Genomic DNA, 18,262 nt, shown 5'->3' with positions numbered 1-18,262 from the left:
GAAAGTGATCTGACCAGAATACAGTGATTTGAATACTTTGAGCTGAAGCAGGCAAAGCCCAGGGCTCCAGATTTGGAGTCATAAATTTAGGTCACTTCGGTCCATGTCCGGGGCCACTAACAGAATCTTAGTGCCAGAAGATTATTAATCCCCTCATAGAAGCAGTTACATAAATATCATATAATAAAGAGCGAGGACTTTTGGGCATTGCAGCTCATCTGAGAACTCTGCCATGTGTTCACGAAGTGCGCCGCACAGCAGTGGTGCTTAGACGCTGAAGGATCTACTCCCAGAAATGATATGACTTCAAGAAGCAAGGAGGCCCTTCCAACCAATGCTGGTCACAACGACTACATGGTATTTCCGAAATCTTCAGCAACCAGTAAGACTTCTGTGATGAGGTGAGTTTTTTCAGAGCGACATGTATCCATCACAAAGAAGCTGGCTTCTGCGGATATCCCTCAAATGAGGATTTCAACAGCAGCATAGTCAAAAAGCTCAAGGTTTAATGCCCCGGTGAGCCTTGACTTGTGCCAGAAGAAGGCTGCTAAAAAAAACCTTCATGAGAGGACCGAAACAGCCCAGTTACCAGTAACAAGAGGCCATCTAATCCTGGGATCATTACCCACCTGGTCCGCAATCAGCCTGACAAGGCTCAGAGAACTTATGGAACTTTGTCGGAACTAGGCCGTATAAGCTTCTTTCAAAGCAGGATATTAAATTACTTTATTCAAAAGCCACTTTTATTAGGTACATTTCACAATCATCAATGCCTTATTGGTTGGAGTGTCCGAATAGTTCCTACTTATGCAACTCACTAGAAAACCACTAAAGATGCACAAAATACTGAGCACACACGTAAGGTTGAGCGGCATGGAAGGACTAGGTCAATTTAAGTAGTTTACAAAAATCTTTACTCATTTCCAAGTGAAGCAAACAATTTACACACACAGGTTATTGGATTTACAGCCGAGAGCAGAAACTGGAGGCTCCCGCTGGACAGCTGGCAATGCACTCACAATCCCTCATATAACTGAACCAACAGAACAGTAATTACAGGTTTTTTTTTTTTTTTTTAGGAAGTTAAGTTCCGATCCTGCCAGCTCGTCACCCTCCAACCACAGGAAATGTACGCAGTGGAATGTTCCAAAAGGCTTGAGGGTTATAAGGTCGTGTGCAGATTCTTTTCATCACACACAACCTCTTCAAAAACTTTCCGGTGGATACCCATGACCTGGTAAAGTTAGTTTCATTAGTTTTATTTTATTCCAGCATCCCTTGAGTTAAAAACCAGAGGCTTTACTTCACAGCACTCTTAATAAGTGCTTAGAACAACCCAAAAAAAACTAACAAGACGGACAGAAGTTGGATTATGCATACATTTTCAAATATAGCATAAATCTAGGGATTGCCAAAACGTTTTTGGGGTGTATTCAAATTAAAAAAAAAAAAAAAAAACACTTTAAAATGTCTTAACTTGAGCACGGGGGCGAGTGCAGAGTTAAAACCTGCACTGTGTCACCAATAACCATTTACTACATGTTTCTAGTGATGTCACTGGTTGCCTTCGAAAACTGGCCAAACACCCACCCTAAAACTTTTATCCAGATAATGGCCGAACTTGTATAAAGTGAGCATTCCACTTGGAAACCATTACAACGATTTGTAATGGGTCCAACCTGCACATCAAACAGGAAAATTGGAAAGAGTTCGGCAGAGCAACCATTGAATACGGATTGCAAAGATGACTCGTGTTGTCGACTGTTTCATTTACGAGCGAGTGGTAAACCACAAACCACCATGTGCATCCGGCCCTGCACCGACTCACTGCTGACCAACAACTGTGCCATTGTCGAAGGGTTGCCCTGTGAGTCTCGCTTCCTCTTACGGAACAAAGTCCAGTCTGCTGAGAAAACCCCTATTTGGTCACACCCGGAGACAGCCCCCATTGGATGCCTTCAGAAGTGTCACCAACACAACCAACCAACCAGCTTGCAGCCAATCAGAAGAGCACAATAGCACCATAGAATATGGTGAATCCCACTACCCCATTCATATTCAGGTAAAAAAAAAAATGAAATTGGACTTAATTTATGCGACCCAGACATGACACTTACTGCAATGCTCATGGACTCGGAATCTAGTGTGAAACCCAAGGTGAAAACCTGATTGTGCGCAAATAGCATCCATGCCAGATGTCTTGTGCGGCTTGGGACAGAGGACTACAAGAGGGCAGAAATGGAGGAGGCCCTGCCTGTAAATAGCACTTGCACCATCATTTCTGCCTCCCGTAACCTCTGAGGAGCGTAAATGAAACTCCAAGGTGTAATAGCAACATTTGTTATTTACAGCACTTGGGAAACAGCAGAAGTGCAGTATTTAATGACACATACAAAAAGTGACTTTGCTGTTACTTCAGATTTTATAGAAAGTACTTCTAACCAACCTGCTGGCCTCAGGCTTGGCATTCGCCATTACGCTTAGGTTTAACGTAGATTTATTAGACTTGTTTTTTTAAACTTTTCATCTTGAATGCATTTTAGATAACCAACATAACCGTGTGCAGGGTGTTAGGAACTGCGTTTTCCGGGTGGCTGCCAGCATCACATTTTATGTACAATCTCATAACAGGTGACAAGTAAGTACGCAGGAAAACTCTTAATTCACGGCGACAGCTACGCACGTGTAAGTTATTCGGGTAAAACCCTATTGTAGAAGCTCAAGAACAACGAGAACGGGCAAAAAAACAAACATCTGTTCGTGTCACGTGATTTTTGGCATGAAATGCATCTTTTTCTTTTGGTTTTCATTTGCTGATTACAGAACACAAGAAATATGTTTTTACATCCAAAATGGAAACGAACGCATTTTGCACTAAAATAAATTATGCAAAAAAAGCTTGACTAGCAGTACACATCATTTTGTGAAACGTTTTCAGCATTGCACATGATTTAAAATTACGTGAGGTTCAGTCACACCTAGAGACAACCATCACCTCACCTTGCACAGGCATTTCTCAAGCAAAAATCCGTACCGATGGTTTTAGGGCGCACACCAGGAAGCTGGCTGAAGGGTTCGGCCAACATTAGCTCAGCACTTAATGCAAAGTGGCACCTGAGGGTGTGGTGCTCACTGTTCACCACACCTTCTGCTTAACAGAAGGCGAGGTCAGTGAAGACGAAGTCCAGAGCAACACTGAAACAGCGATGTTGAAGCCAGTAGGTCTGGCCCTGGCACGACTATATGCAATATATATATTAAAAGTGCAAAACTTTAAAAAAAAAGTGAAAATACTGCTTTGCATGTCTGTAAATGAAAAAAAATGGCAATCTAAAACTATGAACTCCTGCTAGAATAAATTAAAAACATGAAATTAAAGCAGAAATTCTCCTTCCAATCCTGGCACGTGATTCGGAAAATGACATCACTCACAGGAAAAAAAAGCCAATGACAGAAAACAGCCGACGCGTGCTATAGGTCCTTATGAGTAAAATGTGAATGGCACTTGGGCGGACCAATGGATAAACAGGGCTGACTGAAAGTCCCAATGCTGTCATAAGGGTTTATTTGCATAATGGGGGGCTGGCTAATAAATAAGACTGTCTGCATGCCAGACCTAAAAATTAACCACAAGCAGAATCAAGCTTAAAGTACAACATTCTGATCGGTGTCTTATTTGTAGAAGGGAAAAAATAAGGAAAGGTGGAACGCCTGTACTGACCTCATCCACTGCTAATTACTCTGGGCAGCATTCCATTCTACTGTTTTGCGTGCTGTGCCGCCTCAGACAATAGTCATACCATGCAAAATACCATAAATAAATAGGTTTTTTTCAGAACTGCATGGCTAGGTCCGCTCTGACGCAGCAGTGAAGAAGTGTGGCACAATGGTTAGAGCGGCAGACCCTGAAGCAGAGATCTGGCTCAAGACCAGGGTTCAAGTCCCGCTTCGGCAGGTCTTGGGCTCAATTTCCCTTGGACCAGATAATTCTCGCCTCAGTGCCTAATCTAATTAATGGGTCACACTCTGCAACTCTGGGCAATAGCTTGCTTAATCTCCACAACGGCCCCAACAGCGCTTGAATGCCTGGCTTCACCCTGGGGGTGCCCAGGAGTGGGCACCTCACAGGGAAAAGCCAGGAGGGGTTCCATAGCGGTATGAGTACAGCGCCTTGAGACCCTAACGGGCGAGTAGTGCGCTATACAAGTGCAAAGTTTACAGTTTACAGAACACACGGACCCCGGGATGGTGACGTCACAGATGATGAGCCCGCGTCACTGCGCTGTCCCCAATGAAGCAATGGCAGACGGCTAATTGCACTAGGCTGGTTCCAGTCTGGAGTGGCAGAGTGGGCAAAGAACGACGGACAGGAGTTAGGCATGAGCAAATACTAGGGCCGAGATTAATTCACGCGTTCCACCATCACTTTACAGTTTCTTCAAATTACCACAAAAGAGAACATAGTCTGGAAAGTCTACGAGATACCAACTAAATGGCGCAGCAGAGGGTACTCAGTCCAGACTGGTGATTTACTCCACTGGGGCACTCATCCCACACCCACCGGACACTGGCAGGCTGTGCTGAAACTGCTTTACGAAGAGAGGACGAATGCCAAGGGCACCATATGCATCTAGCAGCCAGTGCGCTGGGCACGGTATGCTTCTCTGGATGGTGGGCATGCAAGCCCAGCTCACAGCCACACCCTGGCACCAGCGAGAGCCAATCCAAACACCGGCCAGGGTGAAGGAAACGCCGGGGGAATCACTGTGCTGGCTGCAGGAGTACAGATGCCAGCCCCTGGCACAAGGCCAGGCTTGCAAAACTGCACAACATGGGACAATGTTCTGGGTTTTTGCCAAGCAATCCCCAAAAGTGTGCGATTTATGTGGGTGTGCCAACTCTCTAGAAGAAAACAAGCTGTGGCGTTTTAAAAAGGGCTAGTCGCAAATATATGACTGATAATTAAAGCAAATTCTACTAGTTTAAGATTTATTTTACAGGCCGGGGCACTTTTTGTTTGTTTACCTACATTTAGAAGATTCCATTTAAAAATAAACATAAAATGTATTCGTGAAAGACGCCTTTGTGCAATATGCCTGTCAGTATGAATTGTCTGGGACTGGCAACACTGGATGTTGAAAATCAAACAAACAGAGCTGATCATCAAACCCAGTGTTCCCACTCTGGACTTAAAAACCTAAAAAACACAGATTTAGACTCGTTTTCCCGGAAACACCAGTTTATTTTTTGAATGACTCTAACCAAAACCCAGGCAAAAGCCACAGTGCCGCTTAACACGCTGTCAAACAGCCTGGCTAAGGAAATGACTTTGGGCCTGCCCTTGCCAGCCTTATGTAATCAGCAAAAATGAATAAATAACAAACAGGAATAATGATATTTACATAAAGGGTCCCCTACTTCACATTCTACAGCATCCAGCAATGGGTCGGCCTCTCATTGGTTCTCTTGCTCTGTAACTGACAGTCTTTTACCCTAATCACATGTGCACATCCACCTAAAAAGAAGTACACTTCAATGCAAGTGTTGGCAGGCCAATATAATTGACTCTGCCAATACATCTTTCTTTCAACTATTTATCTCATTTTTTTAAAAGTCTTCCTCGTCTTTAAACCATCTCTTAGGATTACAAGACTTCAAGGCCAACAGTACATTTTATTTTCAGCAATAAGATGCAAAGGCCAGCTGCCTACTTAAAAATAAGAATCAATAATTTACTATTAAAGTTAAATGTGATTATATTATATTTATTTTTTTAATTATAAACCTTAATGCAAGTTTATGGCCAGCACATCTAGGCAGTAGGATTTTTTGGAGAATATGCTTGATATTAAAAAATAAAATCTAATCATCAGACAAGCTTGCCAAGGTAAGGCCTACAGGCTTTGACACTGCTTTTTACTTTTGAATTTTGCACCATGATGCAACTTGGTGAGTCTCGCAGGTCAGGACTCACAATGGAAAAAAAAGTTAAGGCCCAAAACAATGGCTGAAAAACAAGGATAGCAGAAAATCACTCCAGTGGCACAGTGGCAGCTGACTTTACAGATTGTACTCTAAAATAAATTGTTGCTGTTAAATGAGTGATATTCTGCCAGTTTGGGGTGACAGGAGTGACGTACTGTGAAACAGCTACGAAGCTAATATAAATACGGCAGAGGATCAGACCCTGACTTACCACCCAGCTCCTCGCCACCCCCAGACTAGCACAGCGGGTAGAAACGCTACAATATAGCTCAGCCCGCACGTAATAACTATAAGCCAAAACCCACGCGAAGCGCCAAGAAGCCAAACCCTGCGCTTTACAAATACTCACTAAGAAAACATAACAGGGCGAGACTGCTAGCGAATTTGGACGGAGGCAGCTGGAATCTTTGCCCGGAGCCTGGCTGGCATAGCTCACTGAAGGGTATGTGGGGGTGGGAAGGAGGCTTGGGAGCTGATGGGGGCTGTGTGGGCTGAAGTCGAGCTGAGCGCACCATAGGGTAAAACACGGGTTTGTTCTGACACTTCCCCCTTTGGTCAAACGGCGTCGCTGATGCAGAAGTCTGTGCTTTATTGGCAAACGCACATAAAATAAATGAATTATTCTGAAAGGCTAAAGGAACAGCATCCTAGTGAAATGCTGCGCGACCTAAACTTCTGTCACACTTTGATTCCGGGGTGAAAAATCTTCAATCAAGATTGAGGTACAGAAAGTTATTGGACAACAAATGAATGCTGGACCCAGGTCGGTTCATTTATAGTCCCGGTAAGTGAAGCTGGGTTGCTCCTCGTACACCTGCAATAGCTACACTTGTGGTAAATCTTGTATTACAATGTCTGCAACATGCACCGAGCCTACCTCAGTTTTCCTAAAGTTAATTTGAGCAGGCCTGACCTCCTGAAACTTAGCAGGGGAGAACAGTGCCAGTACACTTTAGACAAGCGGTCTGTAATGTGGAAAGCACCCAAATATACACGTGATGCCCCATTTTTGGGTAACAATAATATTTGGTGCCATCTGTCGCACCCAACAAGTTCATGCTGCTGCACCAGGGTGAGGAATATCTCAGCCACCTCCGATGCAGCCGGAACCCGGCGATAGCAGACAGAAGTGGAGTCTCAACGTGCCAAGAAGCCCGCAACATCAGGACTGGTCTCCTCCTCGGTCTAGTGCCTCGGAAGCCGCAGGCCTCTAGGCGCGGCAGCAGCGTGACATCAACAGCCCTAGGACTAGGGTGACCAGACGTCCCGGATGTCTCCGGACAGTCCCGGTATTTAGAGGACTGTCCCGATGTCCCAACGCTTCTCTTAATTTTAAACAAATGTCCCGGTTTTTGGGACAAAAGGTCAGATAATGTAGGAACGCATAAGTAAAGTATGAAACAATTAAAGTAATTTATCTGTTACGGTCAGGCAACACAGTCCCTTGTCTGCTCCTAGCAGAGAGACCGGGTGGGGAGCCGAGGGAGGTGGGTGGGGGCGGGTTGGGGGTGCAGGGTGGGAGGTCAAGCCATAGCTATCTTTATATATGAAGTCTTGTGAATGTGTGTGTGTATATATATATATATATATATATATATATATATATATATATATATACACACACACATACATATACACACACACTCACACACACACAGGCACACGTTCACAAAGCTACGCAAAAACAAACGGGACAGGTCTAATATAAAAGTGAGAGTAAAGTCTTCAGTCCTACTTTTATGTCTGACTTGTCCCGGTTTTTGCTTCTCAAAATCTGGTCACCCCACCTAGGACAAGCATGCGGCACAAAACGCATGTCGTGATGCCCACTGATTATACAAGAGCTCTGTGTTTTGAAAACATTCACTGATTTGAAAGTCACTTGAATTCGAATCCGTGCCAGGCTGACTCACCCTTTCATCCTTCACCATTAAATTGGGAGTCAGTCACACCGGCGCTTACAAAGTGCAGCCCGAAGCGCTTGCAAGTTATTATAGCGCCTCACGCAGTTTTGCCTCAAAGCACGTGGTGGCGGTGCTTGCTATTCAGGGTCCTGAGCTTGTGATGGGTAGAAAATCACGTGAGGAAAAAGTAAAGGGCTCCCTACAGCCTAACACTTAGAAATGTGCCAAACTTTGCGACGACCGACCACAATTCCGTGGAATAGGGTAAAGCTGCCACAATACACTGTGTGTGCCAGAAAGCAAAATCCACGCAGCTTGGGACTAAAGCCGCTTCAAACATTAGTAAAAAGTGCCACAATGTAGTGACCACTTCAGTGGCACGTCTACCAAGTGTGACGGCCCAGGTTACCGGACAGGAGGGGTGGGTGGTTGGGGTACACAGGACGTATAAGAACCGGCTCAACGGGCCAGATGAAGCTATTCTGTAGGGCAAACCCATATTTAAACACGTCCACTGACCCCTTCGACAAGAGGGTCACCCCCGAGCGGGCACCGACTGCCAGCTCACACACCTCTGGCGATGGCACTTGGCCTGTCGTGCTTACAGGGCGAGAGCAAAGCACATCTCCGAAGCCAAGCCTTGCGCAAGGGTGGCACGACACTGGGCTTTTATTTGCAATTACATATAGCGCGTAGAAGCCCCAAGGGTATCGGAGGGATTTACAAGGAGAAAATCGAGGATACAGTAGTGAAAGAGATTGCAATTGCAAAAAAACAAAAAACAAAATACTAGAATGTATGCATTGAATACAATGCAGCATGGCACAAGCAAAGAAAAATACAAAGCAGTACTGCAACCGAACCCCAGCTCACCCACGCATGGCGGGAGTCTGTAATGTCGTTTTTTCTAGGTTTTCTGCTAATTATCTGACACTTAATAAGCCTGTTAATTGTGTACCATATTTAGAAAGGAAATTAAAAAAAAACCTGTAGAACGCACAGTAAAATAATTAAAAAGAGAAGCACGTGTCAGTGTTTCCACGGGACACTGGACCGCCGGAGCTGAGATTTATTGATAATTATTGGGCCCAGAAAGTCACAGCCCTCCCGTTTCTTCCCAGGCCCCAGTTAAGTGCCCTTAGGAAGTTTAACTGTGCGTATTATAGTTCTGCACCTCCGCTAACTGCAAGCAGGCCTGGAAAGATAACGAGGGGTTTAAGTAATCATTGACCGGCTAGGGGGGCACTTCTCAGGGGGAGCTTCGGTGGGAGGGGACGTGGGCTACTGCCACAGGCCTTCCAAGGGGGTCCTGGGGAAGAAAGCCTACAGCAAACACGATGTGCTCCCCCAACTCCCCTCGCGAGCAAACCACCAGCAAACATCATTAATAGCGTGAAAGGGAATTGGATGTGGAACGTGGGAAATCAACATTAAATCTAATCCCAGCTTCACCGATAGGCAGAAAGGCGTGATCCTGGGCAACTCTCTCCTTGTACCGTAAAAGGTCACATAGGATGCAGAGTTTTAAAGCCGGCCTTCCATTTGTGAAAATTTCCTGAAAAAAATAATACAATAAAAATCCGACTGACGTTTGTTTTTGAGTATTAAAAAACTGATCGAACTACAACAAGGAGGGATTATTCAGTAAGAAAACGCGACAACCTGCGCACACTTTTCCCAAAACTACACACACAACAACCAAAGCGAGGCAGAAATATCCTAGATCGCTAGGGCAAAGCACAAACATTTCAGAACTCGCCTTCAAAACGCAACACAAGGTTTGAGACGAATCCTCAATTGATGGAAGCTAATGTTGTCATTATGTCCCATATTCTTAAACGTTCAAGTTTGTAGGTCTAAGCCTTCCTTCGACCACCTTGTGTCTTCTGGGAGATGTAGTCCACCGAGTGCGTTGAACCAACCGGGCCAACTCGGGTGATGACAATGCCACGTAAAAAGAAAAGTCCCGAACTGAAGAACAGCTCTGTAACGCCCGGAGCGAGGTGACACGCACAAAGCTATCCCAGCAAAGAATGCAGAAAAGGGGAACATTCAAATGCCAAGTCCACGAAAGTGTTGCAGAGCATTATATTAATGTTTATGTTATTTTTGTTAGTGTAAGCACCACGGGGCCCAGGGAGGCAGTAGAGCACAGAATGCACAAAATAGGGGCGGGATGTTTACAAGCCACCTAGAATCAGTAAGACGCCAATGCATGGGCAGAGGCAGGCTTTCAGTTGTTTATAGAATAATCCAATATTGGTTTCAAGACTTGGACCCAGTGGTGGAGAGATCAGAGGAGGGAACATTGTTGGCACCCAAAGTGTTTCAGCCTTGATGAGCAGAGCGAGAGTCTGCATCAGGGCAATTTAGCTTCGTGAGATTAGCAACCAAATCCAATTATGGCACACATAGACCAGACACTCACGTAACCCCCTTCCACCCAACAGTCCCCCATAGTCTCCTCCTGAGATTTTACTGTATCAGAAACCAATGCCAGGATCCGCCAGGTCTTCTGACAGCACAAACTGGGTCGTCCAGCCCCTGAACAGTGACCTCCTTTTCCCCAAATTCTCTCACACATCAAGAGTTTGGAGCGGTCTCTCCACAAAGACTAGAACAATCCAAGGTCACTTGAAACTCAGGAAGGCAGTCAAGCCAAGGATGCTCTACCATCGAATGAGGAAAGGATCACATGGACCAGCAGCTCGAGGATTGGTCATGGATGGGCACAGAACGTGGGATCACAGGTTCCCCAGAGCTGAAGCCAAATTCCTCTCAAGGATACAAGGCTGGAGTTAGCTGCCCCTTCTCGCCTCCCCCTCACTCTAGGCATAAGTGTTGCTGAAAACTACAGCGACAACGCGAGCAGCCTCTGCCAATCACGCATACAAACATGACACTTCCCACATACGCCACACTTCACTCCCACACCCTTCCAACCACACACGCCTGCTAAACTGATGCAACTCATGGCTCACTTAGTCTCACTGTAGCTCGCGCCAAGGAGCAGCACGCAACACGATACGAGCCCAACTCGCACAACTCTGAACTGTTCCCCACATAGACCACTACAACACAACACCCTTCCCAAAAACTAGAGCAGTGCGAAACCCATCAGAAAAGCACATCAGCGCCTCACCAGGGATATTAAACGCTATATAATGCAACTAGAATATAATTTCCATCCCTCATGACTTCTGCAGGGCCTCATCAGATGTCTTTATCTCTGCAGGACACTACATCTCACACTCACTACTACATGTAAGCAAAAAACTGCACCTCATCATCCTCCTTCAAAACCTCTTTTTGTAATCCCGTTCCTGGCACTGTTTTTGTCCAGTGCCCAGGTGCCCTTTTTAGGGCTTGTACAGCCTTATTAAGTGCCAGATACAGTACACCACTCACATCAATTTGGTAAACCTACAGGGGCAGCGGAAGTGCATTGCATGCATTTCTCCATATGATTCTTGAAGTTTTGCTTTCAAAGTTTTAAAGGCAGCACAAGAAAGCCTGACCACATTTTAGAGAGTGTCACTAGTCAACTATTAATTCATTTTATTTAGAAGGTTCCCCAACTGAACTGTGGACCTTCAAAAGCCCTTAAACTAAACAATCAACAGAGAAAGGAACAGCAGGACTGGAGAAGTTATTCATGACTGAAAAGGATAACTTTTCCCAGCCACTGTCACAACTGGAGGCCACCAGATCCCTCCACTCAAACCCACAGCCTTTAAAGTTTGTTCATACCAGCTAGTTTCTGCCAATGGTGTAGAGGGCAATTGAATCTCTTACCTAAATCTGCCTCTGCCCATACTTACACCTCCATAGCACACCATGTGCCCGGCCCCACATTTAAGCAACATGCTTTAGTTCAACCGGTCTTGTTGCATCTCTGATCACAGCAGCATTTCTTCCTCTTCTGCCACATTAAGTACCTTTCATTGTTGCAACAAAAACATATTGCTGTGCGAGCCACTCGTTGCCAGCGTATGTGCCAATAAGTCTGTCACCCCCCCTTCTCAAATCCACCCAGGGTTTACTGCCAATTGTGTACCTCCATCTGTTGTATTTCTCTCTGCAGGACACTACATCCTATAATGTCCTACGAGTCCTATATGCTTTATTTATTTTTTATTTTGTGCAGGATGAACATGGTCCAAAGCAGTAGATCGTGAGCTGTTCAGACGACTGAGAACAACCATGTAAGCAAACCAATTAAAGTGTTTGAACCAATAGGGTCTTAACTAGGCCTGGGCAAAATGTTAATTACATCAGCGTTATTTTGTCTTACTATTGTGAATCAAAATTACCTGATTATGCCTGTTTGCGTTTATTGGGGACAACATGGGGGGAAAATGCATACCCAAGAGCACAGGAGCAGAGCGCGAGTGACCATTGCTGTTCCTGTTCTGTCGCATGTAGCTCTATTGCATTAGTTCAAAATGCATCTTCTGGTTAAGTCTGGATGCCAGGCAGCATTTTGTGCCAAGAACACACCATTAAATGCAGGGCTACGCTCCTTGCTGAAATTTGGAGTAATTACACTACAGCAAATTACACGAGTTACAGCCATCCCTTGTCTTGCCCCAAACTGTCCATCAAATGTGAGAGCGCTTATAGTCTAGTCAGTGTCTTCGTAAAGAAGGATCTCAAGTTCTTTCTTAAAGGTGGCATGAGAGGGTGTCCGTGTGAAGGGCTGGGAGAAGAGAGGTCCAAGTACTTGTAGCACTTCAGGAAGGCACTGGTTCAAGTGACGCTCAGTTTTGCAAGTTTTTTTGCATCCTACCCACAACGGCACAGACCTCTTACCTCCTGAAGTAATACAACATGACCATTCGTAATACCCATGTGGAAAAGGCAATAACAGCACCCCTTGTGTCGCCCATGCCCCTAAAGTGCTACAAAAGGGCTCCCAGTATGGCTACTGCCCCCTCACCTACTGCAGCACTAGTCCCCATTTCTTGCCCCTGCAGACCCCGACACTGCTGCAGGCCTCCCAGCACCACTCTCCACAACCACCCAGGGCAATCTCAGGGCACCACCTACCTACCCAGCGCCCTCTTGCACTATTCAGCGGATCCACCCCATTACTGCCGTACTGCCACCTGCTGGAGCGATGTCATCTTAAATTGCCCCCTCTTGCACAACGGCATCAGATCCACCCCCGTACTGCAGTATTACCCCTCGGCTCTTGGAGCACTGCCCTCATCTTGCACTGCAGATGCAGACTTGTGGCACTATAGTAAGAGCAACCGCCCCACGCCGCTTGGAGCGCTGCAGCATCGCATCCTTTAGTTACCCCCCACCCTGCACTGCAGGAGCAGGCTCCTCTCAGACTTCCTGGAGGCAGCAACACCCTGCGGCATTGCATTACTGCAGCATCAGATCCACCCCAGTATTGCAGTACTGCCCCTCACCTGTTACAGCGGTGCAGCATTGCCTCCTCTGGTTACCCCCCAGTAACCAGCACTGCAGGCTCTCCTCGACCCTCCCTTACACTACAGAAGCAATTGCCTCTTGTCTCTTAGAAGGTGAATCAGCCCCCCCTGCTCTGCCCACTTCTGCATTACAGCATCAGATCGTATTGCCCCTCACGTCTTGGAGCGTGCAGTACCCCCCCGTGAATTGCCCCCTCTTGCCCTAGAGCTGCGGTCCCTAAGTATTGGCCCTCAGCTGCTGCAGCAGCCCCCCGTGCACTGCCCCCTCTTGCACTACAGGGAGCAATTGCCCCTCACCCCTTGGAAGCCCCCCACCCCAGTATTGCCCCACACCTCTTGGAGCGTGCAGTACCCCTCCCCCGCCCCGGCACTGCCCCCTCTTGCCCTAGCAGCGGTCCCTCAGTATTGCCCCCCACCCCAGTACTGCCCCACCCCTCTCGGAGCGTGCAGCGGCCCCCTTGCACTGCACCAGCGGCCCCCTTGCACTGCACCAGCGGCCCCTCGCTGCCCTCACCTCTTGGAGCGCTGCAGCAGCGCCCCCTTGTGGAGGTGGCTGCGGTGGCTCGACGGGGCTCTCCAGTAGCTGGGGTCTGACATCGCGGCCTCCTTTGTTCAGGCTCCTGCGGCCCCGTCATACCCGGCGGGGCAGTCTGCGGCTCCGGGGCTCACAGGGCCCCTCCGGCCCCGGGCGGTGGGGCAGGCTGGCAGGGCCCGGGGAGTAGACTTCCATGGTGGCGGGGGGGAGGGGTCAGCGGTGCTCTGGCGCCCGGGTCACTCAGTACACATGACGCCTGTCCTCCCGTCCCACGGCTCGGCCTCCTGCCTCGGGTACCCCGGCTCCAGCCTCCGCAGCATCGCTCGCCCGCCCGCGGCTACCACTCCATCCCGTATCTGAGCCGCAGAACCGGCCATGCACAGGAAGCCCGGGCGGTGACATCACCAGCGCGAGAGAGGGGAGGAACCACTGGGGAGCGAGAGGAGGGGCGCGAGGCAGAGGGAGGGTCCAATGGGACATGGGGGCGGGACCGAGTGGGGAACGGATGGAAGGGCTCGAGGCAGAGGGAGGGACAATTGGGCAGCGGGAGGAGGTGCGCGAGGCAGAGGTAGGGACAACTGGGACGGAGGGAGGGACCAATGAGCAGTGGGAGGAGCGGCGCGCGGAGGACGGAGGGACCAATGGGCGGCGGGAGGAGGGGCACGAGGCGGACGGAGGAACCATCGGGTGGCAGAAGGAGGTGCATGGGGGAAAGGCAGAGGGGGCAGACCCCTTTTCGAGGAAGAGGCGGGAGAGGAACCCTAGGGCAGGGGAAATGGGGACCATCAGAGGAAGAGGCTCCACTAGGTGGGGGGAGCAGGTCAAACCATCATGTAGCCTGTGGTGGGGTCAGAGGGAAAAAAAGCACTGCTGAGTGGAAACAGGAGGTGTGGGGTGCACGGGGTAAACGAGTATTGGTGGGAGCATTCTACAGAGAGAACAACCCCGAAGAGGAATGAACCAGGGAAGTGAAACCATTGGGATGGAGACAGGAAGCTACCATTGCATGGTTTGGGGGGAGGGAGGAGAGGGCCATCCTATGTGGAGGGAAGTGGGGTTACCACTCGACAGGGAGGAAGGAGGATTATCCATTGTTTATGAGGAGAGGAGGGGGGTTCATCCTAAAGGGTCGGGGAGAACCTTTATGAAGGTGACAAGGGAACCATTCTTTCTGAGAAGAGGGATTTACCATCCTGCAGAGGAGGAGGATGTACCACCATACAGAGGAGTGATGGCTGGGTACCACTCTGCAGGAGAATGGGAGGCCATTGCACGGGAGTGGAGCAGACCACGACCCAGATAAAAGCAATGGGAGATACCACTGTAGAGGGGGGACAAGCCATTCTACGCGGAGAGTGGAAGAGGAATCATTGTTCTAGCAGAGGAAGAGGGAAGCGGAACCCTGGTGGCGAGGAACAGACTACAGCGGAGGAGGAAGAACAGCAAACCATTCCAGAAGAGGGGGAAAAGGGAAGTCAAACCATTTAACAGGGGCAGACTGACATTGGGGTACTCCACAGGCAAGCAGAATAACAACCAGTTAGCACGGAAGGCAGATGAGGCCCCACTGTTCAACAGTGGCAGGAGGGTGAAACGTTCTTCAGGGTAGGAAGCTGGAGACTAATTCCTTCTAGTGTTGGGGGAAGACTATAGTCAGTTTCTAATGGAAGAGCAGCCATTTTACAGGTGCAGAAACAACCATGATAGAAGGGTCAGAAGTGTAAGGACAAACTTAGGGCCTGATTACAACTTTGTAGGAGGTGTTAATCTGTCCCAAAAGTGACGGTAAAGTGACGGTTATACCACCAGCCGTATTACGAGTTCCATAGGATATAATGGACTCGTAATACGGCTGGTGGTATATCCGTCACTTTACCATCAATTTTTGGGATGGATTAACACCTCCTCCAAAGTTGTAATCAGGCCCTTAGTGTGGTAAAGGTTTGGTGGGGAACAGGGCACAACACACTGGAAGGAAATAATTGTAAAGGAACAGCAGAAGGAAATTAACTCATTAAATGGACAGGGGAATATAATGCTGCAGCGTCTAGGAACATGGAGGGGAAATCTCAGAAGACAAGAGCTACTGCTACAGATGGCGAGAATAAATAAGTATTCTACAGAGTAAAAAAAACTTTCTACAATTAAATAGGGGGTCGTAGAGGGAGGATGTATCGCCATATGGGTTGGAAGTCAAAAATCGGCAGAAAGAAAAGAAACAAAAAGAAGGACACATTTTGGGGGGACAAGGTGCTTGAGGGGAGGATGAACCAAACCATCGGTGAGGAAGGTACCACTGAAAAGAGAGAGTGAACAGAGGCAACACTCCGTTTGGCAGGGGGCAGCTAATTCTGAATGAAGCTAGACCATTTCTACTTAGGAGGGGGGTTCTTAAAGTCCACAAGGAGGTGGGGTTAATGTGGTTGAATAACTCTGGATGGCCAGACCGTTCTACAGAGGGAAGTAGGGGAAAGAACGACCCCTTTACTCAGACGTTGGACCAGTCTACAGAACAAACTTTAGGGTTGCCACCACCCTCTATCCAGTTCTTTGCCAGTTATAAATATCATGTGTCTTAGTCTAATGATTTCGATGGACGCTAACCAAGACTATAAATCATTGGCTAGTCAAATGAAACATGGTGTCCTGATGATAAGTTGCACACCTATCAAGTTGCGCTGTACCATTCTGGAAGGTGGGGAGGCTCTTACAAAGAGATGCAGCGTGCTACTGGGGCATCAGTTAGAGATGAACACTCCTGCAGGGATGGGCGAGCCTATCAAGGGAAGAGAGGAGGGCCAGAACCTATTCCGAGCTGCGGGCCGTGTCAGAGTGGGAGCAGGAATATGAGCGATACCTCTAAAGCATAGGTGTACAATTCCACAGAATGTGAGAGAAACCAATCTTCAGACGGAGGGGAACCCAATCTCCTGATGGCGTAGACTATTCCATAGAGGGAAGAGGGGTGGATAAAACACAACTATTGAGGGAAGGGGTCTTTTGATGGACGGAATAGGAATTAACCACCTCTACTTGGAGGTTTACCATTTTACGAAGGTTATGGGGTTGGAAAAATCAACTTATGTGGGAATTGTGTCCTCACCATTAGTCGGAAGTGACTATTACAGGAAGGTATACAGCAAAGAACAAGAGCGGGAGAACATTCTCACTGAGGAGGTTACCATACTCAGACCCAGATGGGGGTGGGGTAAAAAGTTTATCCTCTGAGAGGATGTACTGTTTACCATTCTTCAGAGGGTGGACATTGAGCAGTAAAATGTGACAGAAGCTGTAGGAAGATGTGATAATCTTAAGACTTTTTTTTACCCCACAGATCACAAATCAGGCTTTGGAAGGAGAGATTTTACGTAGTGTGGGATGATGAGGGGTGTCTCTCTCCATCTCAGCCCAGACTTAACCCCCCACCCCACCATGACTAATGGTGTAAACCCACCAGATGTGCAACCTTTGACCCTGGTGTTGCCTGTGTGTAAAGAGAACTTTCCAAAACAGATGCATCTTGAACTTCACATGGTAGCCATGACATGCATTGCGCTCGGTACTCACACTGATTGTCATAATTTGTGAAAGAACATATTATTAGCTAGACTACTAGAGGGTCAGAATAAGTCAAATTAAAGTCAGTTTTAAGCCCTAGCCCCATGTGTGTGTAACATACCTGTTATTTATTCGAATCATGCAGGGCCATCTCTGCCTTTCATGCTACCGTGTCTTGATAAACTAAGTGTTATTGAGTTGGCTAACAGTAATGCGCATTATTTCTCTTGGATTTCACAGAATAGTGGCAGTAAGCACTACAAAGGAAAAAATAAGCATTACCTCCAAAATTCGACACTTCCTTTTACAAACAATTGTATATGAGTTATACCCCCACCATTACCATAGAGCAGAAGTGAGTTAATTGCTAGACGTGTTAAACAAACATACAATAGATTATTTTGTGATGCCAAGCCCGGGTTGCCGCAGGTGGCTGTCAGCCCTTGCCATGCCCCGGCATGCAGGCCTCGTGTTACAGCTGGACTGAGCAGGCCTTTGTCCCCTTGTCTGGCACGGCAGCTGGCTGGGGCTGCTTTGCATACGGTGCGGAGCGTGAAGCGAGCGCCAGACAGAAAGAAAAGGGCGGGAGCGAGTGGAGGGGGGAAGTGCCCGCACTCTGCCATCAGGAGCCGCGAACAATGCTTCCAGAGAGCGGGAGGGCCGGGTCCCCTGAGATGCAAACAGATGGCGCCTGAGATGTGGGCCAAAACCCTGGGTGTCCTCCCGGACTCTCCCTGCTGCAGGAGTTAGTCGGAGATTAGCTGCTGGCTCACCTTGGCATCAACTAGAGTGGCAGGACTACCATGGCAAAACCCAACTCTGGCAGGATGCACGCAAAG

General features: G+C 47.8%; 1 protein-coding gene across 3 annotated transcripts in view; it reads right to left on the bottom strand.

Annotated features, from left to right (window-relative positions):
- MAST3 (microtubule associated serine/threonine kinase 3) overlaps positions 1 to 18,262 on the bottom strand; it is a 194,460-nt gene that overhangs the window by 126,468 nt on the left and 49,730 nt on the right. Inside the window, exon 1 of one of the 3 annotated variants that reach the window (XM_069217413.1) lies at positions 13,845 to 14,296. The exons of 1 other annotated variant lie outside the window; for it this stretch is intronic. In XM_069217413.1, the coding sequence (XP_069073514.1) occupies positions 13,845 to 13,927 (83 nt within the window). In that variant the 5' untranslated portion in view covers positions 13,928 to 14,296. Of the gene's footprint in view, positions 1 to 13,844; positions 14,297 to 18,262 lie in introns of those variants that run through there. One more of the 3 variants, XM_069217414.1, reaches the window with a different exon arrangement.

Source organism: Pleurodeles waltl, chromosome 12 (assembly GCF_031143425.1).
Source record: "Pleurodeles waltl isolate 20211129_DDA chromosome 12, aPleWal1.hap1.20221129, whole genome shotgun sequence".
Lineage (NCBI taxonomy): Eukaryota > Metazoa > Chordata > Amphibia > Caudata > Salamandridae > Pleurodeles > Pleurodeles waltl.
The sequence above is the reverse complement of the archived record's forward strand: the minus strand, read 5'-3'. Positions and strand labels throughout refer to the sequence as shown.